This window comes from Saccopteryx bilineata, chromosome X, assembly GCF_036850765.1.
Source record: "Saccopteryx bilineata isolate mSacBil1 chromosome X, mSacBil1_pri_phased_curated, whole genome shotgun sequence".
Classification (NCBI taxonomy): domain Eukaryota; kingdom Metazoa; phylum Chordata; class Mammalia; order Chiroptera; family Emballonuridae; genus Saccopteryx; species Saccopteryx bilineata.
The window spans coordinates 2,390,944-2,415,017 of record NC_089502.1 but is presented as its reverse complement, the minus strand read 5'-3'; the positions used below and the strand labels follow the sequence as shown (position 1 = coordinate 2,415,017).

At 37.6% G+C, this 24,074-nt stretch overlaps 1 protein-coding gene across 4 annotated transcripts in view; it reads right to left on the bottom strand.

The window, feature by feature from the left end:
• The window catches only part of ATP11C (ATPase phospholipid transporting 11C), a 228,964-nt gene that overhangs the window by 61,376 nt on the left and 143,514 nt on the right, over positions 1–24,074 (bottom strand). For 3 of the 4 annotated variants that reach the window (XM_066248822.1, XM_066248823.1, XM_066248824.1), the window contains exons 7-14: positions 15,630–15,733; positions 13,159–13,209; positions 12,126–12,190; positions 11,732–11,813; positions 10,632–10,782; positions 9,837–10,034; positions 2,300–2,461; positions 863–1,014 (exon numbers count right to left, since the gene is read on the bottom strand). In XM_066248822.1, the coding sequence (XP_066104919.1) occupies positions 863–1,014; positions 2,300–2,461; positions 9,837–10,034; positions 10,632–10,782; positions 11,732–11,813; positions 12,126–12,190; positions 13,159–13,209; positions 15,630–15,733 (965 nt within the window). The remainder of the gene's footprint in view (positions 1–862; positions 1,015–2,299; positions 2,462–9,836; positions 10,035–10,631; positions 10,783–11,731; positions 11,814–12,125; positions 12,191–13,158; positions 13,210–15,629; positions 15,734–24,074) is intronic. The other variant, XM_066248826.1, reaches the window with a different exon arrangement.

Below are 24,074 nucleotides of genomic sequence, written 5' to 3'. Positions count from 1 at the left end.
GAATCAAACCCAGGACATCCACACACCAGGCCGATGCTCTACCACTGAGCCAACAGGCCAGGGCCTACAAGATAAGGTTTTAAAGAAAACAGAAAAAAATAGTGTGATTTCACTTTCTCAGGACAGGTAATGCTTAGGTTTTTTTCCACTCTTCAAAAATGCTAATATGTTTTTCTACAACTTGGCTCAGAATTTTAATTTATTTTGGACAGAGACAGAGAGAGAGAGTCAGAGAGAGGGACAGATAGAGAAACAGATAGGAAAGGAAAGAGATGAGAAGCATCAATTCTTCGTTGTGGCACCTTAGTTGTTCACTGATTGCTTTCTCAAATGTGCCTTGATGGGGGGGGCTACGACAGAGCGAGTGACCTCTTGTTCAAGCCAGTGACCTTGGGCTCAAGCCAGTGACCATGGGGACATGTCTATGATCCCATGCTCAAGCCAGTGACACACTGAAGCTGGTGAGCCTGTGTCCAAGCCAGATGAGCCCACACTGAAGCCAGCACCCTTGGGGTTTCGATCCTGATTCCTCCATGCCCCAGTCTGACGCTCTATCCACTGTGCCACCACCTGGTATGGCTTGGCTCAGGATTTTACAAACAGCTTTATTGAGGTATAACTGATATACAATGAACTGCTCATGTATATATAATGTGTGTAATGTGATGAGTATGAACACATAGAAACACCTGTGATACCATCAGCACAATCAAGGCAAAAGACATATCTGTCCTCTCTGAAAATTTCCTTGTGTTCTTTTTTTTTTTTAGGTGGTACAACACTTAACATGAAATCTACCCTCTTAACAAACTCTCAAGTGCTAAAACACTGCATTGTAAACTATAGGCATGGAAGTGCTTACTTTTTAGCTCCTTTTACCAAAGCTATTTCATCTGGTGAAGAGGACACATAGGTTAATTCAGCTGATTCTGTAGCTCCATCAACAGCATCATTTCTTTTAATTTCCACAGTATGGCATAAACACAAGGCACGCAGAAAGAGCTCTTCTTGATTCTGTTAAACAGTAGCAAAAAACGACTATTTCTTTTTTAAAATTTTTATTTTTAATTTATAGTGTTGACATGGTTTCAAGTGTCCCACTGAATATAACACCCTCTACACCCCACATCGTGTCCCCTATGCAAAGACTCTTTTCTACAGCCGTTTCACCCCCTTTGTCTCCCTTCCTTGCCTCCATCCTCCTTTTCCCTCTGGGAATTGCTACCCTGTTGTTTGTATCTGTGTATTACGTATATATAATTTGGCTAAACCCTTCACCTACTTTCACTTTGATCACTTGGTAACTAGTCTGTAAACAGAGAAACAATATTAATGTGAGAGAAAGTTATAACCCCCAGCAAAATGAGTTAGCAAAAATCTATATGTTCTTAATACTCATTTGAGGTATATAGCCTCCTACTACCTAACAGCATTTGTGGTTCTCGACTAAAATATCCTAGAGGCTGTGTAACTCATTCAGGTTAGTGTAGTGCCACCTAATACCAAAGCAGTAACTTCTTCATGGTCTAAAAGAGTTCATTCAGTCTCTAATCCACAATCTGGGAACAGTTCAGGCGCAGGAAGACTCTGGTTCATTTAATGCTGGGGTCCCCAAACTTTTTACACAGGGGGCCAGTTCACTGTCCTTCAGACGGTTGGAGGGCTGGACTATTAAAAAAAACTATAAACAAATCCCTATGCACACTGCACTCATCTTATTTTAAAGTAAAATAACAAAACGGGAACAAATACAATATTTAAAATAAAGAACAAGTAAATTTAAATTAACAAATTGACCAGAATTTCAATGGGAACTATGGGCCTGCTTTTGGCTAATGAGATGGTCAATATGCTCCTCTCACCGACTACCAATGAAAGAGGTGCCCCTTCCATAAATGCAGTGGGGGCAGATAAATGGCCTCAGGGGGCCGCATGCAGCTTGCGGGCCATAGTTTGGGGACCCCTGATTTAATGCCTAAACACTCCTGGGACTTGAATGATTTGAATAGACATAACTTTTGGAACAGTTCAGACAAAGAACAAAAACTTGTGATCACATAGACAGGGAAGTTAAAGATTTTTACCCAAATGTAATTTCCCATAATTCTCTCTACTTAAAAATTTTACTTGTTTACAAATTTCAGAGGTGTTAGTAAAACAAGAAAGGTGAAATAAGAGAACAAACAAATGGTTATTCAAAAGTCAATGTCATAGGTCAAATTCTTCATTTCTACTCGGTAGGGTTAACACATGCATACATAAATTTTTCAAGGTAAAATAGTAATGCAGAAAATGCCACCTTATCTGCTTTGTCAAAATATGTTAAGGATCCATCAGTTTGAGAGAGTCCGTCAGTCTCCTGCATTACACCTTTATACTTGTACCCATCTATGCAGCATTCAATGAATTCCATGCTGTTTTCAGTAAGTGTTCCAGTTTTATCTGTAAATACATAGTCCACCTAAAAAAAAGAACACAAATATATATATTTTAACTTTATTCAGTGTGATTTTTTAGTTGGGTGTAAGGCAGAACAACTTTTGTATCCACAGAAAACACCTTTTCTAAGACTTCTGGTCAAATGTCAGGTAATTACCAAAGCAGTATTATCAAATGAATGAGAAATGAACAAGTATTTTTAAAGACACTGAAACAGTATCATATGTCTGAGGTAAACCTACTCAAATATAGAAAATTAATTGGAAAGAAGAACATGACTATTTTATCCAAGTAAGAACCCTTCAATGTAATATCTATCCATTTCAATGTAAAGACATTACATAATCAAAGTCAATTTTCCAAGTGGGAAACAAGAACATACTGATCACACATGCACACCTCTGCCCCCAAAATTATATACACATATTTGATAGGAACCTAAACTAACTGGGGTATAATAAAATTTTTCCTTAAAGTGTCAAATATTCTATAAATATACTGGATTGAAGTAAAATGCATCATTCCATATAATGTAAACAGTTAATTAAGAGACACAGTAAGTCAATGATGATGAAAACCATAATTGAAATTTCTTTCCACAAATGATGTATATTTTCAGGTTTGCCTCAAAAAAGTTTCCAGCCCTGGCCGGTTGGCTCAGCGGTAGAGCGTCGGCCTAGCGTGCGGAGGACCCGGGTTTGATTCCCGGCCAGGGCACATAGGAGAAGCGCCCATTTGCTTCTCCACCCCTCCGCCGCGCTTTCCCTCTCTGTCTCTCTCTTCCCCTCCCGCAGCCAAGGCTCCATTGGAGCAAGGATGGCCCAGGCACTGGGGATGGCTCTGTGGCCTCTGCCCCAGGCGCTAGAGTGGCTCTGGTCGCAACATGGCGACGCCCAGGATGGGCAGAGCATCGCCCCCTGGTGGGCAGAGCATCGTCCCTGGTGGGCGTGCCGGGTGGATCCCGGTCAGGCGCATGCGGGAGTCTGTCTGACTGTCTCTCCCTGTTTCCAGCTTCAGAAAAATGAAAAAAAAAAAAAAAAGTTTCCAAACTAAAAAAGCAGAGTTGAATCATAGGTTAAAGTATAATATAAGCACACTTTCATAAATGGGAAAAAATAAGCTGTAAATTTTTCATGTAAAATAAGCCATTTTGAGCACTTTATTTTATCTCAGTTTTTATCTCTTCTATTTATAACATCTGACTTTTGGAAGCCCACAATTTTATCCCCTTTCAGCAATTTATGCTTAAATAGTTAAAATTGTGGGTTGACAGGAACATGCATGAGCACAAGACTAAGGTTTCTATTATGTAAGGGAGAAAGAGATGACTCCAGCATTAATCACTTTCTAATTATTTTCCAAAGCTTTTCAAAGTAGCAGCGCTGGTACAAATACAGCAATCCAATCTTAATTTTTTAAAATTTCCTGTTAGCCAGACAAGTTTGAATTCTCTCTTTAGATGAATCCAAGTGGTATTATACTTGTGTTTTTAGATGTTTTCTTCCCAGTTAAATGAAAGTCCTTGGGGCTTTTTTTTCTGATCAAAATTATTAACTTTCATTTTCCCTTAAAGGCTGTCCCGGGTTGTTGCACCTCCTGTACTATGGTGAGCACTAACCCATTGGGAAATCCTTTATGAGTGTGAAAGGTGGCAGTTCAAAAAATATAAAGTGCAATTGTTTGCTGACATATAAAAGATTATACAGTATGGCTCTGCATACAATTAATCTCACAGGCATAGGCCAACAAACTATACCTTATCCTGACCAAGTGGTGGCACAGTGGATAAAGCATTAACCTGGGACACTGAAGACCCAGGTTTAAAACCCCAAGGTTGCTGTCTTGAGCACAAGGTTACTGGCTTGTGCAAAGGATCATAGATATGACCCCATGGTCGCTGGCTTAAAGCCCAAGGTCGCTGGCTTGAGCAAGGGGTCACTGGCTAACTGGAGCTCTCTGTTCAAAGGCACACATGAGAAGTAATCAGTGAATAACTAAGGTGCCGCCACTATGAGTTGATGCTTCTCATCTCTCTCCCTTAGCTGTCTCTCACTAAAAATAAACAAACAAAAACAAAGCAACACCCCCCAAAACAAAACAACAACCATACCCTAATATAATTAACTATCAAGTTTTAGTGTGCATCACCCTTACTTGGAGGGCTCTGATAGAACTCAGATCAGTGGGCTAACTTGTTTGTAATTCAGTAACTCTGGGGCAGGGTCAATTGATGTGAATTTCTAATGTATCAGTTGATGTTAATGTTCGGGGACCTTACTTTGGGAATCACTGCTTTGATCTAAGCTCTTTGTATTCTCATATTTAAGGAAGAGAGAGGGCTAAAGAGTGAGAGGTTGCTGCTGACCTCTGACATGCAACAGACTCTTCCTCTTAAGTGGTAGGTTTGAATCAGGTATAAAAGCCCCTCTCCACCACTTTATGGATAGGAAGCCTAAAGTGAGATAGTCATTCTAAGGTAGAAAGAATGCTAAACTAAAAGTTGAGCATATAAAATTGCCTATTTCATAGTTCAAAATTGGTTAAGAATGTTTCTATCATTCAACCTAATGGAACACTTGGGATGGAGTCTTGGCTCCAGCACCTAGCTTTGTGACCTTGGGAAAGTCTCTTCATCTCTCTGAACTTTAAATATTAACCTTAAATAATTAAACCTGCTGTACAAAGGTATAAAGAATACAAAATAAAACTCAAGAATAAATAGATTTATCCAATATGATGTGTTATATATAGATTTTGATTGTCATTGCTGTTGACTTGAGCATGGTGCAGTGTACAGTTAATGCTATATTGAAACTGGTAATGGTTTGGTGAACTATGTTATGCCAATAAATTAAAAATAAATTTAAAAACATTACACAGGACTGGATTCTTTCCATTATCCCATATTCCCTAATATCTTCTGAATTACTATAATCATATTGTATAGTTAGGTATGATATATGTATTTTCCCAACTAAATGTTGAAAAACTTGAGGGTTTCTTGTTTACTTTATAATAGCAACTTCAGTATCAACAACATATCCTACATATACTGAAATTCAATACCTACCACTGGACTGAATTGTTGAAATCAGAGTATATACTCAGACACACCATTAAGCATAGCTGCTAGACTAGGAGGGAATATAGTTGTTGGTCGAATAAGTTTGTAAATATGATATATATGTTTGCTCGCTTTGGGTGTGGGAGACAGGCTGTAAGCTGGCAAAGTCATTATAGCCTAAGGCTTATTTTTAAGACCAAGCCTTTCTCTCCCTTCTGATACTAAGGTCTTCTAAAAACTGAGCTTTTCCCCACACCCTTGACTATTACATGATGAGGGGTGGTGCACTCTTATGAGGAATCTCATTTATACCTCAGATAAGTGGCTTTGTATGAGAGACTCCCTTATTTGTATATTGGCTTAAAGGTTTTAATTTCTACACTATAAAGCAGGGGTCTCAAACTCAACTCAGCATGTAGGCCGCAGAGCAAGATCACAACCCTTCGGCGGGCCGCACTAGGTCTACAAAAGGCAACTGTTACACAACACTTTTCTCACTGCAGTTGAAAACAAAAAAAAATCAGTACAACAAGCACAATCGTACATGCAGTTTACTCAGTGTCACAAAACGACCAGAAACTGTAGTTCGCATCACAACTGCTGTTAACTAAGCTAATATCTAGCTAGGATGCTAGAGAAATGAAAAATACAAGTAGGCCCCTAGGCTTACTTAATTTTATCCAAAATATTTTGAACTTCGTGGATTAGTCTGCAGGCCACACAAAATTGTTCAGCAGGCCGCGAGTTTGAGACCCCTGCTATAAAGTGAGACAGACCAGGGGTTTTCTCTCTGGGTTCCTGCTAGCAGCACTGCAGAGGCCTCCCTGACCCCTTGCCCTCTATGGGAAGAGCAGGTTTTCTGCTTTTCCCTTGTCTTCTCTGGTGGCTTGCTTGTCTTGATGAGACACCAATAAACAGAATGGCCCACCATCCTCCGACTCTGCCATTTTTTTACTGTCTGCCCGAATTCAATGAGAACCTGCATATGAATGGCCACGACAGTGGTTCCTGGCCATACAATAGTGAAAGAGGCTATCCTCACATTTTTTCCCCAAGATAGGTTGAAACCACTTAGTTGTCCAAAACAATGGTTTTCAACCACTGGTCTGCGGACTAGTATTATAACATCAGGGCAGTTAACTCTTTTCATGGACCAGCAAAAAATTTCTGGTGGACTGGCACTGGTCCATGGGATGGTGGTTGAAAAACACTGGTCTAAAAGACTAATGTCTAATCATAAAAGATGCTATCCTCTTCCAACTGAACTGAGGAAACAGTTTATTTTTTGTATCTCAAGTCAAACATTGTCCATAGGAAATCACTCATCTAACCTTGAATTCTCCTATGACTTGGATTGGGGAACTTTAGTTAAAAGCCCTGAGTGAATGTCTGTTGGATGCAAACACCAGGAAACTGTGTGAGTGCGTGACCTTTGTGCAGACACAAAGGAATGCATGTGGACTGGCTTTAGAAAATTAGCCTAGAGGTTCTAGATTGCCCCTTCCTTTGTGCTTGTTAATTAGCAAAAAAATAATGTACTGACCCAAATTAGCCCTTTCTCCATGTCAGCAAAATGGCCATTAGTCATTCCTTCCCCTTATCACCTGGCCTCCCTCCCTTGTAATCCTGTTACCTCCATTCTGCTTCTGATCAATAAAAGCTAAGGGAGAAGGAAATTCAGGTCTTCTTTGCCTCCCTTGGTAGGACTCCCCCTCTTCTTCTTGACATAAGTTTGTGTCCTGAGTAGGTTTCTTTCACATGACACTGGTAGCTCCCAGTGGGCTGGAGTACTACAACTGTCCTAAACATATATTCTTATTTTTAAAAATCCATGTAGGTCATTTTTAAAGACATTAAGAAAGCCTTTCAATGATTTGATGGGAACTAACAGATACTGCTTTTAGCAACACAAAAAGCCCTATATATCTTAAGTTATGACTTATCAGAAAGGAAACTGGTTATACTTCATTTTGTTTATACTGTTCCATTGAAAGCTAAATGACCTAAAAAACTATTTCAAGACATGTCCGCATTTTCATTCAGCTAGTTTCTACACATATAAGCTAATAATGATTACTTTTTTTTTCCCCTGGCTATAGTAACTAAATGACAATCACACTCAGAAAAGCAAGTTTTGATTGGAGAAAAAAATGGTAGATGAGATGATGACTATAGTTTCTTTTCACTGATCACATTTTCCAGATCATTATCCAAAGCTTCACTTTATTTTCTCCAGTGTGAATACAGTCTAAATGACAGAGATATATAACCATAGGTAACATAAAATTTGATGAGCTGGAGATCTGAAAGAGGTAAGAATCTCATTTAGTGGAGCCTGGTGTAGATATCCTGCCAGTCTCTGGTGAGCATTAGGTAGTATGTGGGTCAAATAAGTTTGCAAATATGATATATAGGTTTGCTCACTTATAGTTTACATTGGGTGTGGCAGACAGGCTGTAAGCAGGCAGGGTCCTTATAGCCTAAGGCTTAGTTTTAAGACTAAGCCTTTCCCACCTAAGTGATTTTGTATCAGAGACTTCCTTGTTTGTATGTTGGATTAAAGGTTTTGATTTCTACACTACAAAATGGGGCAGAAGAGCCCATGTGTAGCAGACCAGAGAAAGGCCACGTGGAGGAGAGGAGAATCAGCCAAGATGTCAGAGTGCTGAGGGAGAAGCCAGTTTGTGCAGAGTTTGTGCAGACAGAAGGAGATGGGGAACAGAGGTGAATAAGGCTGGTGAGGTAGAAACCTTTGATTCTAGGAAACTCAGATAAGTCAGTGGCTTTGGGAGCCCTGCATGGAAAGGGAAGTGTTTTCCCACTGTGTGTATTTCTTGCCTGCTGGGTGCAAGCTAGGATTAAAGGTAATGGCCCACCAGTTCTTGGCTCCGTTGTTTCATTAACATTTGTCCGAATTAAATGCGAACCTGCATGGGCCAGGTGGCTGTGATGGTGGCCGCGGCTACTGGCTTTACATATTACATGTAGAATAATGGCTGATTTACTGGCATTACCCCAGCACTAGCTAGTCATGTTCATCTTTTGGTAGATTAATCTACACAGCTAGACACTGGATCTACTCAACTAAATCAGCTGTCAGGGAAAAAGTTCACCAGTGGTAGCTTGTAATTTAATTTTTTTTCATGCAAATTGATGTATTTTATAGGGACTAGAATAGTTCTACTCATATAGCTCTGTCCTCGGATGAAAACTTCTGATTTAAAAAAGCTAAGGTAAGCTGTCACAGATGAAATTTCTTACAAAAGTATATTCTGGGAACAATATCCAAGGGGAAAGTATTCATTCATTCATTTATTGTAGTATCCTTAGTGACTCAGTATCACTAAAGAATGCAGATTCCATGGTTTGGGATCCTCGAGTCCTGAAGTCAGGTTTCAACATTATATCTGGAGAGTTCTTTCACCCTGTGACTGTAGTTGTCAAGAAGGTACTTTGGTTTTAGGTAAAGGCTTCTAAAGAACAGAAACAGAGAATGGGGGTGGAGGGGGACTAAATTTAGGAAGAGAGTTTTGAGGTACAGATGCAAAATGGCACCATTTAAAACAAGTGTGAGGCCCAGTTCCAGCCACAGAACTTCATTAAATAAATTTGCATCTCACAGTCACAGAAATAGCATTTCCACATTTCTGACACTGTAAATATCATGAAAATTAAATGCAGCCAAAAAATTTTCAATGTTTACCATATTGATTTAAGAGAGAGAGGTAGAGAGAGACAGGAACATCGATCTGTTCCTGTAAGTGCCCTGACTGGGGATCAAACCGGTAACCTCTGAGTTCCAGGATGATGCTCTAACCAACTGAGCTATCTAGCCAGAGCTCCTTCATTTAAATTTCTGAATTAGAATAAACAACTTTTCTAGGTCTATATTCCATGTGACCAGAAATGTACTAAGAAAATGTCAATAGGATAACCCTGGTCAATCTAGTTTATGGAACAAAATGCATTTATAAAATAGTTTTATTTACTACCCTGTATTCTGTCCCCAGATGGTTCTAGCTGGTGATGAAGACTACATATTTACTGTTTCAAAGCAATAACCCATCATCTTACATCATCAGGCAAGTTTTAAAGGGAATCTCTGTAACATTCAAATTCAATACGTAAATTGGGATCTTTCTAAAAAATGGCAGCAAAATCACTGAAGCTTTAGCTATGAAAACACTGCTTGCCCTCATTGCATGTTTGTATAACTTTATTTTCTTTGAATCAAACTTCCAAACATGAAATGGTCTTATACATTGATAATCCAGACTACAAGAAAATATATTTTAACTAGGTTAACTTGTTTTAAGTAAAAATAAGTTCTAACCTGACCAAGTTCTTCATTAAGGTCTGATGTGTTAACCAGGGCTCCTTCATTAATTTCTTCATCATAAAAGTCCTTGTCCCATGAAATGAAGAAGGAGCCCAAGAATTTCTGCATTTCTACTGTGACATACATGGAGACAGGAATTATAAAGTTGAACAGAACCATAAATGATAGGAAGTCGGTGAATATTTTTAAAACCTAAAACAAAAGAAATAGTTCATGCTAATTAGATGCACAGTTACATTAAACAAGTGTAAGATGAAGAACTAGTTAACTATCTTTTTTATTTCAATGCTGAAAGCACTGCTCTTGCCATAAAGGAAAACTTCCCAAGGATACTACATCACTAGTCAAAATTATTATCATAATATATGAAAATATGTGAAAATACCCTCAATTTCATCATAATTCTTCAGTGAATGTACCTTTCGAATCCATATTTTCATTTCCTTAATCTGTGTGTTTCTCCCACCACAAGATAGGAATGTAGAAACAAAGTTTATACATAGGCATTCAGGGTGTTCCTTGCATGATATATCACAAGCTTATATATTAACATGCCAACTTCTTGCCTAATTTGTTTAAAACTTCACTAGAAAGCTAAAAACAAGCATAGAAGCCTAAAGTAAAATAAATGTCTAAAACTTCATAACTATTTAATGGCTTTGGGACACCACACAACCAGGGGAAAACTCAGAAAATAACAAAAAGTATCATTATCTGAGCAACATTTTGATAAAGGGTGTCATGGTCACAAAGTGCTACAGCTAAAATTTTCAGCATAAAACAAATTACCTTCACAGTATCCCGCTCTTTCTGGGTCTTTTGGTTATACCAAGGTTCATCATTATATGGGGTGCTTTGCCAAACATACTTTAGAGTAGTGCATACTGCAGCTTTGGTCAGTAAGATGAATAGATACACAATCAAGAAGACATTAATGGACCTGAAAAATAAGATATCATAGATTGAAAAACCATCTAATTACTTAATATATCAACCAGGTATAAATTAAGCCATTTATTTACTAAGTTTCTCCTGTATATGATGTGTAAGCACATCACAATCCTTTATATATGTATAAACCTCTGTTATCACTGTTGAAGCATTACTCTCAAGGGGCAAAATAGAAAAGACAGTCCAGACCTGTTTGCTGGTCACCAATACTCCCCAAAGTGCAATGGCTGACTAGTTGAACACCCCTTTAGTGAAAATTCTATTCTATAAAGTGACAGAACACACACAAACACACACCCATCACCTACTCAACCCTTAAAGGAGGAGTAGGTTGTTTCTATTTCCCCAAATCATAAAGATTTGGAGGAGAGGGTAGGAAAGCAAATGTGAAATCCTTAAGCTTAGTGCAGATTCTTTTAGTCTGAAACTAGAACTATGGAAAGGGTGGCACTGATATACAGGATATCTGTGGCAACAAAAGTTAGGTCCAGACCAGTGGGAACTGACTTGAAGGTCTACTAGGTCCCACTTCAACATTTTCCTGGATGGAGACTATTCTCTAGGTTGGAGAACCTTGTTACATATAGCAACTGTAGGACCCCAAACCATTATCCAGAATCAAAGGGAATACATGTATATTTCAACTTAACTCTACCTTTGAATAGCTATATGAGGTTAGGTAAGTCACTTACTCTGAGATGATTCTCTATCTGTAAAGAAAACAAGCTAACAAGAATTACTCCATAGAGCTGCTTAGAGAATTAAACCAAATCAGAAATACAAACCATTAAGCATAGCTTCTAGAACATAAAAACGTGCTCAAAATGGTAGCTGCTATTATAATTGAGGATGTTTGTTCATTATGGTTCTTAACGGAATAACTGAGAAGTAACTACTTCAGTTCAATAGCAAATAAAGAAATTATTGTGCACACTGACTTTTCAACAGCAGAACGTTTCTGAGATTTCCCTTGGTAGTTCAAAGCCATCTTGGTTTCCATCCCAGTGTAAACAGCAACTCCTAAGGAAGAACAGAATAAGGTGAAAAGCAAATCTCCACCCAGCTGGAGCTATCAATTTTTGTCATCCTACAGAAGCAGGAATTTTAAACCCTCTTCTATTCACCAGTTGATATATCATTTGTAATATAATTTTAATTCTACATAATTTATTTTTCATGTTTCAAGTTAGTTTACCACCTTATAAATCCCCAACACCTAAAAATAGGCTTAGCTTCAACAATGACCAACTATATTCAATTTTTAACATGCACTATTTATGCACAGGCTTTATAAACCATATTTCTGATAAGTATGTCTTAAAAATTGTTTACCATATATCTTCTTGGTATTTTTTAGTGTAGCTCCTTTCAGCAAGAGATTTTCAGGTCCCAAAGATCTAAATAAAAAAATGAACACAGGTTATCCATACAGCCCAATAAATGCCACAATGAACTTTGGGCACATAATTTGCCCATACATCTATGTCCTTGGTTCAGAATGTATCTGTCTACTTAGAGCACTCCCCAGGATGATATGAAAGATCCTTCCCTCTGAATTACTTGAGCGTACAACACAGATAAAAGCACAGTACAGATGGAGCCAGCAACACACAGAAGTAAAGAGATGCACAGAGAGATAAAAAGGATTATAAGCCTTAGACACCAAGACAAGAACAGAACAAAACAGCAGACAGCAAGACACAGAAAGAGAAGGTAAAAAACTGGGAAAGGTACGAAGGACACACTGACACACTTATAGAAAGAAGAGTAAACCCGCCTTTGGGGGGATCATTGGGCAACGAGGTGTTTCTTTTATTTCCTTTTGAGTATGGTATAAAGGCCAAGTGGAAAAGTTGAGGTACTGGATAAAGAAGGGAAAAAAAAACATCCCTTTTTATATGAATTGTTTAATTATATATGATTAGCCTTTCATTTCAGTTAAGTCCAGGTAATTTCTCCCAGCATTTTATCCACTGCCCAAACCCTCAATGACTCTCTCTTAAACCACTGTTTTCCAGGCATACTTCTAATACTGTCAGCCGCTGCACAACCAAGGTCAATAAATACACTGCCTAGAAGAGATCTGGGAATATCCAAGTGTCTGCAGCTCCACAATTTTGAAAACCTTCAGCATCACTTCCAGTACTACCCCCTCCCAGAGCACATACACTCAGAGACCTTACCACACCAGAGCCCCAGCAATGACTTGGTTGGCTATTTAAGACTCATTAGTAGGATACTGGTTAGTTTCTCCAGGTATATTCACCTTCACATCTCTTTATAAAAAAAGGATTTGGTTATTTTAATGGGCTTAAAAGAGAAATATACTCCCTCAAATGACAGATTTAAGAAATAGCAAACTAACCTTGCAACAGCCTCACGACTATTACTATAGATATTAATTCGCCCAACAAACCTGCAAAAAGAACATAATAGCAAATGAGTTTTCTATACCCAGGTGAAATTTATACACCACAAATATGAAAATGGATCAAAATTCAAATAATGCAAAAGAGGTAACACTTTGAGCTTTGAATATACTTCCGAAATAAATGATGAAATAATGGTAAGGTGTGTAACATTTTAATCTTATTCTTCAAATAATATTAACATGAGAATGTAAACAGATACTCTAAATTGATTTTTAAGATCTTCTTGGTATTGTGCATGTATACAACACCCCTGTCGTTTATACTTTATAAATAATTGGCTTCTATTGCAGATTCATGTGAAGAAAGGTTTCTGGTGCTAACAAAACTTTCAAAATCATTATTTAGTTCAGTAGTTCTTTCACTTGAGCATGGATGAGAATCACTGGAGGACTTATTAATTACAGATTTCTGGGCCCCATTCGCAAGCTTACGATTCAGGTGAGAATTTGCATTTACAACTAGTTCTCAGGTGAAGCTAATGCTGCTGGCCCAGATAATCCTTTGAGAACTACGATACTAGTTTTAGACAAGTGAACACTTGATTACAATCTTGGAAATTCCCAAATTGTCTTGCAGCTGATCTCATTACTGAGCTTGATCCAATCACTTAATATGGCTAGAACAGGGGTCCCAAACTATGGCCCGTGGGCTGCATGTGGCCCCCTGAGGCCATTTATCTGGCCCCTGCCGCACTTCTGGAAGGGGCACCTCTTTCATTGGTGGTCAGTGAGAGGAGCATAGTTCCCATTGAAATACTGGTCAGTTTGTTGATTTAAATTTACTTGTTCTTTATTTTAAATATTGTATTTGTTCCTGTTTTGTGTTTTTTTTTATTTTAAAATAAGATATGTGCAGTGTGCATAGGGATTTGTTCATAGTAGCTGTTGTTTTTTTTATAGTCTGGCCCTCCAATGGTCTGAGGGACAGTGAACTGGCCCCCTGTGTAAAAAGTTTGGGGACCCCTGGGCTAGAACATGGTAACCTGCACTTATGAAAAAAATGAGGTAAAAGGGCCAAACCCTTCCTTAACAAAAATGCTGTATTTTATACTTTGCATTATATTATTTTTCACAAAAACAAAACTTATTATTACTGTATTCCAGAATGTAAAGCTCTGCTAATCCATTTAGCATATATGAGCTATGCAAGTACTGTGCTAGGTGCTAGAGATGCACTAATAAGTAAGAAAGATATTACATGCTCTAAGACAGACAAACAGGCAATTAAAATGTGATTACCACAAGGGAAGTTAAAGTACAAGGTATCATGAAGTCACATAGCAAGGACATTTAATATAGTCTAGAGAATTAAAAATAACCTTCCCTAACCTAAAATGACCCTTCATACTTAATCTAAGTGACAAAATTTAGGAGTCACCCTATAAATACTCAAGGTTGTATATTATTCTTTAACTCACGCAGAATCAACCATTCCCTTTTCTGTGATTCACTTCTATTATTTCACCATATTGTAAGCGTAGCTTTACTGTTTTATCTCCTTTGCAAACTCTAAGCTTCTTGAAGGCAGGGAATAGCTGTTTTGCTTTGTGGTTCTAGTGCCTGGTGTGATAGAGGGAGGGCATTATTCCTGTAGTAGGATAACTACTTTGTTTTTCCACTACTGGGCATTTGTGTAAGCCACATCCAACCATCTGACCCATTAAGACCACCAGCATTCATTAACAAGATGGTTGGAATTAGGTAATGGATGCCATAGGTAACGGTGTAATAGAATAAAATGAATTGGCCCACTTAAGAATGAAACCTCATTGACACCATGCTCTAATCAACCAAACTGATCAGTCTTAAAAATCAAATTCCAAATTTATGACAACCTATAAAGACTGTTAACCAGGAAATCTACTCCAGAAAGCTTAAGTATAGTAAAACAGAGGACAAAAACATATACCATTTCACTACTTCCTCCCCTTAACTTTTTATTGTGGCTAAAAAACAGCCTATTTGCAATAAATACACCAATTGTTACCATCACATAAAAGGATAGAGTGCCTACTGAATGCATGGCTCCATATCCCCAGGTATTTTTGTTACTGGAAGACACAGAAAGTGGTTTATTTTTGTTTCAGTTAACTCTGGTTAATGCATGAGTTTACATCAGCCTTACAGCATTAGCATCATCTTAAAATTTGATGAATGGCCATGTTTTCAAATAATAAAAAGAAGAGAAAAATCACAAGTAATAAGATGCCTTGGCCTATAATGATTTATCTTGGGCTGGTAGTGAACAAGGTTGATTTGATTAATTTCCTTGCCAGAAGGAAGAAACAGCTCATAAAAATTCAAATGAAAAGAGACTGGTAATTTGTTGGTGTTTCTTTGCAATACTAGTGGCAAAGATAGGCAGAGCTAACAGGTAGCAGTAAAATAAAACCAGTGATGCTTACTTGTAGAGGTCAGGTTGAGGCTGTTCACATTCAATTGCTGCTGTAAGGGTATCAATAGATTCGGCTGTACACAGTGCAATGGTATCACGTACTGCATAATGTGTCTAGATGAAAGCAGAAAAAAAAAAGTAAAAACCAAAAAGCATATATTTTCATAATTGTACAACCACCTGATTCCAGAAAAACAGTATGTTTTGTAAGAGATTTTGGCAGAATAGTAAAAATACTGATGGACTTTTCCAACTAAATGTAATTCTTTAAACACATTACAAATAACTAGCAAGATAACCCTGCTGCAAGTGGATTCAAAACATAATGAAAAATCTAAAAGCTTTTCTTGATACAGAGAGAAGTGCATTTGCAGCATGCATATAATTAACTAAAAATCCCATAAAATTTAATGCATTTATTTTTACTAAGAACTATTATTAGTGGTGTAAGTATACACATATGAATTGAATATATCCCTTCTGGTCATAAGACTGCTAATATCTTGCAAACAGAAAGAAAAATCATTAATCGTTCCACTACACAAATAGCATAATTAATGATCCTGAAAATGCTCAAAGTGGCTACATTTTATATGAGGAGTAGGAAAATGATGTGTTTTGCTTTAGTCAGACGGAATATTCTATTAGTATATATTATGCACTTGATTTACCCAGAACTCAAGGCAGGCTCCAGTGAACCCATTTATAAATCATCAAAGAAAGGTTGACACAGACTCAAAGACTGTACCACTCACACAGAAAAGAAACTTGTGTGGTCTTTGGGTAATACTGTGGAATTGCCTGAGCTATATTTAAAACTATGTCCAGACTTTGAAAACCTATGTACTTTAAGCTGATTTGATCGGATCAACTTAGCAACTTTTTCCCCTATTAGGGAAGCTTGAAGTAGGTTTCTTGATTTTTATCTTGACAGTCCCTCAAATATAACTTTATTTTTGAAAAATTTATAAATTGTATTGACATTTTGAAACAACCAGAAAAAAATAGTATGTTTTTTTTTTGTTTGTGGAGAGAGAGAGACAGGAAGGGAGAGAGATGAGAACCATCAACTCTAACTGGGTCACTTCAGTTTTTCCTTGATTGCTTCTCATATGTGTCTTGACCAGGAAGCTCCAGCCAAGCCAGTGACTCCTTCCTCAAGCCACAGACCTTGGACTTGAAACCAATGACCCTGGGGCTCAAGTCAGTGACCACACGTTCATGTAAATGATCTCAGACTCAAGCTAGAAATGCCTCCTTCAAGCCGATGACTTGTGACCTCCAGGTTTTGAATCTGGGACCTCAGCGGCCCAGGTGAACAATTTATCCACTGTGCCACCACCAGTCAGCCTGTTGTTGAATAGTTTAAATGAGATTAATTAATCACTATACTCTTGAATTACAAAAATCTAAGGCGTTTAAGTTTCTTTTTCACATACTGAGTCCTGGTCCTTGACTCAAGATGAAACAAACATGCAGAGGAAAGACCTCAAGCATAAACACAGAGGTGAACATATTAGTATCCTTCCGCAAAGGCACCATAGAGGATATATCTATAAACCCTCTGAATCTCTGAATGATGGCCAAGAATTGACTGTTAGAAAGTACCAGGGAAATAATTTATCCTCTCGTTTGAGCAAATTTAACAGATTTATAGTTCTTCCAGGTTGCAATAAAACAAACATTTGTAACACTACACCCTAGAGCAGGGGTCCCCAAACTTTTTACACAAGGGGCCAGTTCACTGTCCCTCAGACCGTTGGAGGGACGGACTATAAGAAAAACTATGAACAAATCCCTACGTACACTGCACATATCTTATTTTAAAGTAAAAAAACAAAACAGGAACAAATACAATATTTAAAATAAACAACAAGTAAATTTAAATCAACAAACTGACCAGTATTTCAATGGGAACTATGCTCCTCTCACTGACCACCAATGAAAGAGGTGCCCCTTCCATAAGTGCAGCGGGGGTCAGATAAATGGCTTCGGGGGGCCGCATGCAGCCCGCGGGCCGTAGTTTGGGGACCCCTGCCCTAGAGTATTGTCGAAAAATCAAATTACTCCAGATTATATTTTCTAATGCTAGGAATAAACATTTTTAAGGAAAATATTCATCACTTTCAAAATAAAGTCAAATTGTAAGGTAAGAGAGATTGATATTATTTTTATAGTTATATAGCTTTAGCCTAAGCCTACTCTCATTTTCAAAAGTCTAAAAAAATACTGAGTGAGTTATGTCAATATGAAATGCAAGCACTGCTATTAAAAAATGTGGTCAGAGTGACGTCAGAGGAATGGTGCCGTGAGGAACCCAACCAACAAATCTCCCCAAAATTTCAACAAGTTCATCAACCAGAGACAAAAAAAAATCTATCCTTGGAGCATATGGAAGTTCCACACACTGAAAGCAAAGTTAGGATCGAGCGAAAAATTGACTAAATATATAATCAACTCTGAAGGAAATAAGTCGAACAAAGGAACACTCTGCCTTCCTCACTAACCTGAGCAAAGGCTGCTTTCACTTGGAACTGAGAGATGGGGGGGTAAGGGTGTGGAGGAGGCTAGGCTGTGGCACAGACGTTCGTTCAAGCCAAGGAAAGAGTGTGCCTGTGGTGAATCAGCCCACGTGAGCAAACGCCCGCACCATGAGCAGCAGCTGCCAGCGGCGCACGGGAAGTGCGCCAAAGTGAACTTCCCTACACCCAAGCTTCTCTAAGCAGGCGGGGTGCCTCACCCAACCATTCAAGCTAACAAGCATCTGGGGAGGGGCATGCGGGCAGCTTGCAGTACTTTCTGGAGCAGATCGGTGGATCCAATCACTGAAATTAGCTTAACCCACAGTCTGCTCACCTCCCAACTGACCTATGTGGCTCTAATTGACAAGATCTCTCTCAGTTCAGTGATCTAAGACAAGAGGCATGATTATTTTAGTGTCTCTTGCTAACAGGGTGGGGGCAACTTCTGATTGGCAGAGCTTTCATACGCAGGGATATACGCTAAAAAGAGGGACTTGGCAGATGTTAAGACCTCCTGCACAGCAGGCAGCGACTAGGGCATCTTCTTCCCAGCCAAAACAGGTTACAAAGTGTGGAAAGCCTGGGGAGAGGGGTCCCACAGAGTGCTAGGCATGCTGAACAGGCCTGGAGGTTCATAGAAAGTCACCTTGAGAGCAATTGGCTCCCAGCCCCGCCTGATTATGCTGGTGGCTCTGACTGCCAGAGCCTTACCTAGAGCCCTGTGTTGAGTGGGGATAGAGTGGGGATTTGCCAGCTCTTTGAGCCTCTTACTCCCCAGGCAGAGGCAGGAGCAGCCTCAAAGGTGGATCATCAGGCTGCTAATTCAGGAAGGAGAGACTAGTAGAGAGGTTCCAGGAAAATGGACTCTCTCATTGTTGCAGCCTACAAACGCTAACAAGCCTTGACTACCAATGAGACTGAAGCCAACTGTATGACATTGCCGTAGAGTCTCATCAACTGCAAATCTCTACCTAAGCATGCCACAGGGCACAGCCTGGGGTACAGAGTAACGACCAGGAAGAGGGGGAGGAAAGAAAAAGGAAGAAGAAATTAACCTCTCAAAATCAAGGAAAATCCACAGAATTTATAACTTGTTCCACTATTTTTTTTGTGTCTTTCATCTTCTTGCCTTTATTATTATTATTTCTATATCCTCCACCTTGGTCCTTTTATTCTCTGCCGGTCTTTTTCTGTCCTCTTTTTGAACTACACTACCCATAAGTGTTAAGTGTTACATTTTATTTCTTTTCTTCTTTCTTACTCTCCATGAGGGTTACACTCCAAAACCCTTAACTCTCTCTCTCTCTCTTTTTTTTCTTTTTTCTTCTTTTCCTTTTCCCCTTTTTCTTATTTCTCCCTCCCTATTAATTTCTTCTTTTCTCTTTTTACTTTTCCTTTCATTCAATACTCAATCACAAAAAAATTATTTAATTTGGGACTCAAGTTTTGTTTTTGTTTTTTTTGTGGCATTTTGGGTGCTTTTTACTTTGCTTTTTAACTCATTAACATTCCTCCCAACCCAGGATCTCCATTCTATTTAGTTTTCGCTCCACTTAATACAATAGTTATTTTTTTTCCTTTTTCCTGTTTCCCTCTTATCAATCTCATTATATCTCTTAGTTGACCATCAATTACAAGCAAATCATTTTATACTTGACCCAATTTTTTCCTTTTTTGCATTTTGTGGGTCCCTACTTCCTTTTTTGCTCCTTAAACACTTCCTTCCAACTCAGGCCCTCCGTTATAGGCAGTTTTTGTTCCATTGAGCATAATATAATTCACAGTTGATCATGATATATTCCTAAGGAGGAGGGGAGAGGAGGCAAAGAGAAGCAAAGAAAGGGGGGGATAATAAATTATTCTTTTTCTTGCGTTTTTTCCCAAAATTTTTTTAATTTTTTCTTTACTTTTTAATCTTTATTAATTTTCATTAGTGCTATTAACAAGACCACCCTCAGACGCCACTAAGAAAAAGGAAATTGAATATCATGGATACAAAAGATAGAAAAGTAGTACAGATATATGTAGAAAAATCTATAAAGAAAATATTTAATATATTGGAAACCTTGGAGCTAAATGACAGAGAATTTAAAATAGAAATCCTAAAAATACTCAGAGATATACAAGAAAACACAGAAAGGTAATTTAGAGAGCTGAGAAAACAACTCAATGAACACAAAGAATATATTACCAAGGAAACTGAAACTATAAAAACAAATCAAAGAGAGATGAAAAACTGAATTCATGAACTGAAATCGAGGTAACAAGCTTAGCTAATAGAACAGGCCAGATAGAAGGTAGATATAGTGACATAGAAGACAAGCAACTTCAGACACAACAGAGATAAGAAGAGAGACACTCAAAAATTAAAAAAAAATGAGAAAGCCTTACAGGAATTGTCTGATTCCATCATAAAGAATAACATAAGAATACTAGATATATCAGAGGGAGAAGAGAAAATGGAATGGAGAATATATTCAAACAAATAGTAGACGAGAACTTCCCAAGCCTGTAGAAAGAAATAAAGCCTCAAATTCAAGAAGCAAACAGAACACCGAGTTTTCTTAACCACAACAAACCTACTCCAAGGCACATCATAATGAAAATGGCACAAACCAACGACATAGAAAAAAATCTCAAGGCAGCCAGGGAAAAGACGAATACAACATATAAAGAAAAGCCTATTAGATTATCACCAGATTTCTCAGCAGAAATTCTACAAGCTAGAAGAGAGTGGACCCCAATATTTAAAGCCCTGAAAGAAAGAAGCTTTCAGCCAAGAGTACTATACCAATCAAAGCTGTCCTTCAAATACAAAGGAGAAATAAAAACATTCACAAATACAGAAAAGATGAGGGAAATTATCATCAGAAAACCCCCACTACAGGAAATACTAAAGGGGGTTTTTCAACCAGATACAAAAAACAAAACAAAACAAAACCACAAGTAAAAGCTCTACCAAGAACACAATAAAACCAAATTGAAACTGTGACGACAAAAGCAAAAAAAAAAAAAAAAGAAAAAAAAGGAAAGGACAGAGATTAACAGTAGCAAAGGACGATAAAGTGCAGAAACACTCATAAGATAGGGTACTACAATGAATATGGTAGGTACCCTTTTCATTACTTAATGGTAACCACCCTTGAAAAAACCACCAGAGAAGCACATGACTTAAAAAAGGTAGCAACAGAGGAAAAAAGTATGGAATACTAACAAACAAAAACAAATGATAGAAAACCAAAAGAGAAGAATCAAATAAGATACAAAACTAACAGAAAGCAATTTATTAAATGGCAATAGAGAACACACAAGTGACAATAATTACAGTAAATGTAAATGGATTAAACTCCCAATAAAAAGACACAGAGTAGCAGAATGGATTAAAAAAGAAAACCCAACTGTATGTTGCCTACAAGAAACACATCTAAGCAACAAGGATAAAAACAAATTCAAAGTGAAAGGCTGGAAAACAATACTCCAAGCAAATAACATCCAAGAAAAAGCAGGTGTAGCAATACTCATATCTAATAATGCTGACTAGAAGACAGAAAAAGTACTCAAAGACAAAAATGGTCATTTCATAATGATTAAGGGGACGCTAAATCAAGAAGACACAACAATCCTTAATATATATGCACCAAACCAAGGAGCACCAAAATATATAAGAAGTAATTATTGACCTAAAAACAAAAACTGACAAAAATACAATCATACATTGAGATCTCAATACACCGCTGATGGCTCTAGATCAGCAGTCCCCAAACTTTTTACAAAGGGGGCCAGTTCACTGTCTCTCAGACTGCTGGAGGGCCGGACTATAAAAAAAACTATGAACAAATCCCTATGCACACTGCACATATCTTATTTTAAAGTAAAAAAACAAAAAGGGACAAATACAATATTTAAAATAAAGAACAAGTAAATTTAAATCAACAAACTGACCAGTATTTAAATGGGAACTATGCTCCTCTCACTGACCACCAATGAAAGAGGTGCCCTTCCAGAAGTGCGGCAGAGGCCGGATAAATGGCCTCAGGGGGCCGTATGTGGCCCGCGGGCCGTAGTTTGAGGACCCCTGCTCTAGATTTTTCATCCAAACAGAAAAGCAATAAAGATATATTGGCCTTAAACGAAACACTAGAGCACCTGGATATGATAGACATCAATAGGACACTTCATCCCAAAGTGACAGAGTATACATTTTTCTCTAGTGTCCATGGAACATACTCAAGAATTGACCATATGTTGGGCACAAAAATAACATCAGCAAATTCAGAAAAATTGAAATTGTACCAAGAATATTTTCTGATCATAAAGACTTGAAACTAGAATTCAATTGCAAGAAAGAAAAAAAACCCACAAAAATTTGGAAACTAAACAACATACTTTTAAACAATGAATGGGTCAAAGGAGAAATAAGCGCAGAGATCAAAAGATATATACAGACAAATGAAAATGACAATATGACATATCAGAATCTCTGGGATGCAGCAAAAGCAGTAATAAGAGGGAAGTTCATATCACTTCAGGGATATATGAACAAAGAAGAGAGAGCCCAAGTGAACCACTTAACTTCACAACTTAGGGAACTAGTAAAAGAAGAACAAAGACAACCCAAAACTAGCTGAAGAAAGGAAATAATAAAAATCAGAGCAGAAATAAACGAAATAGAGAACAGAAAAACTATAGAAGAAATTAATAAAACATGGAGCTGGATCTTTGAAAAGATCAACAAAATTGACAAACCCTTGGCAAGACTCACCAAGGAAAAAAGACAAAGGACTCATATAAACAAAATACAAAATGAAAGTGAAGAAATCACTACAGACATCATAGATATACAAAGAATTATTGTAGAATACTACAAAAAACTATATGCCACCAAATTCAACAATCTAGAAGAAATGGATAAATTCCTAGAACAATACAACTTTCCGAGACTGAGTCATGAAGAAGCAGAAAGCCTAAACAGACCAATTAGCAGGGAGGAAATAGAAAAAACTATTAAAAACCTCACCAAAAATAAAAGTCCAGGCCCAGACGGTTATACTAGTGAATTGTATCAAACATTCAAAGAAGACTTGGTTCCTATTCTACTCAAAGTCTTCCAAAAAATTGAAGAAGAAGCAATACTTCCAAACACAGTTTATGAGGTCAACATAATGTTCATACCGAAACCTGGCAAGGACAGCACAAAAAAAGAAAATTACAGACCAATATCTCTAATGAATACAGATGCTAAAATATGAAACAAAATACTGGCAAACCGAATACAACAACCTATTAAAAAATAATACATCATAATCAAGTGGGATTCAAACCAGAATCTCAAGGATGATTCAACATATGTAAAACGGTTAATGAAATACACCATATCAACAAAACAAAGAACAAAAAACACATGATCTTACCAATAGATGCAGATAAGGCATTCGATAAAATACAATACAACTTTATGTTTAAGACAGTCAACAAAATGGGTATAGAAGGAAAATATCTCAACATGATGAAGGCCATTTATGATAAACCATCAGCTAACATCATATTAAATGACATAAAACTGAGGACTTTCCACCTTAAATCAGGAACAAGACAGGGTTGTCCACTCTCTCCACTCTTATTTAACGTGGTGCTAGAAGTTCTGGCCAGGGCAATCAGACAAGACAAAGAAATAAAAGGCATCCATATTGGAAAAGAAGAAGTAAAGGTATCACTTTTTGCAGATAATATGATCCTATACATCAAAAACCCCAAAGGCTCTACAAAAAGATTACTAGAAACAATAAACCAATACAGTAAGGTCACAGGATACAAAATTAACATACAAACGTCCATAGCCTTTCTATATGCCAACAATGAAATATTAGAAAATGAACAAAAAAAATAATCCCCTTCAGGATTGCAAAAACAACAACAAAAAAATACCAAGGAAG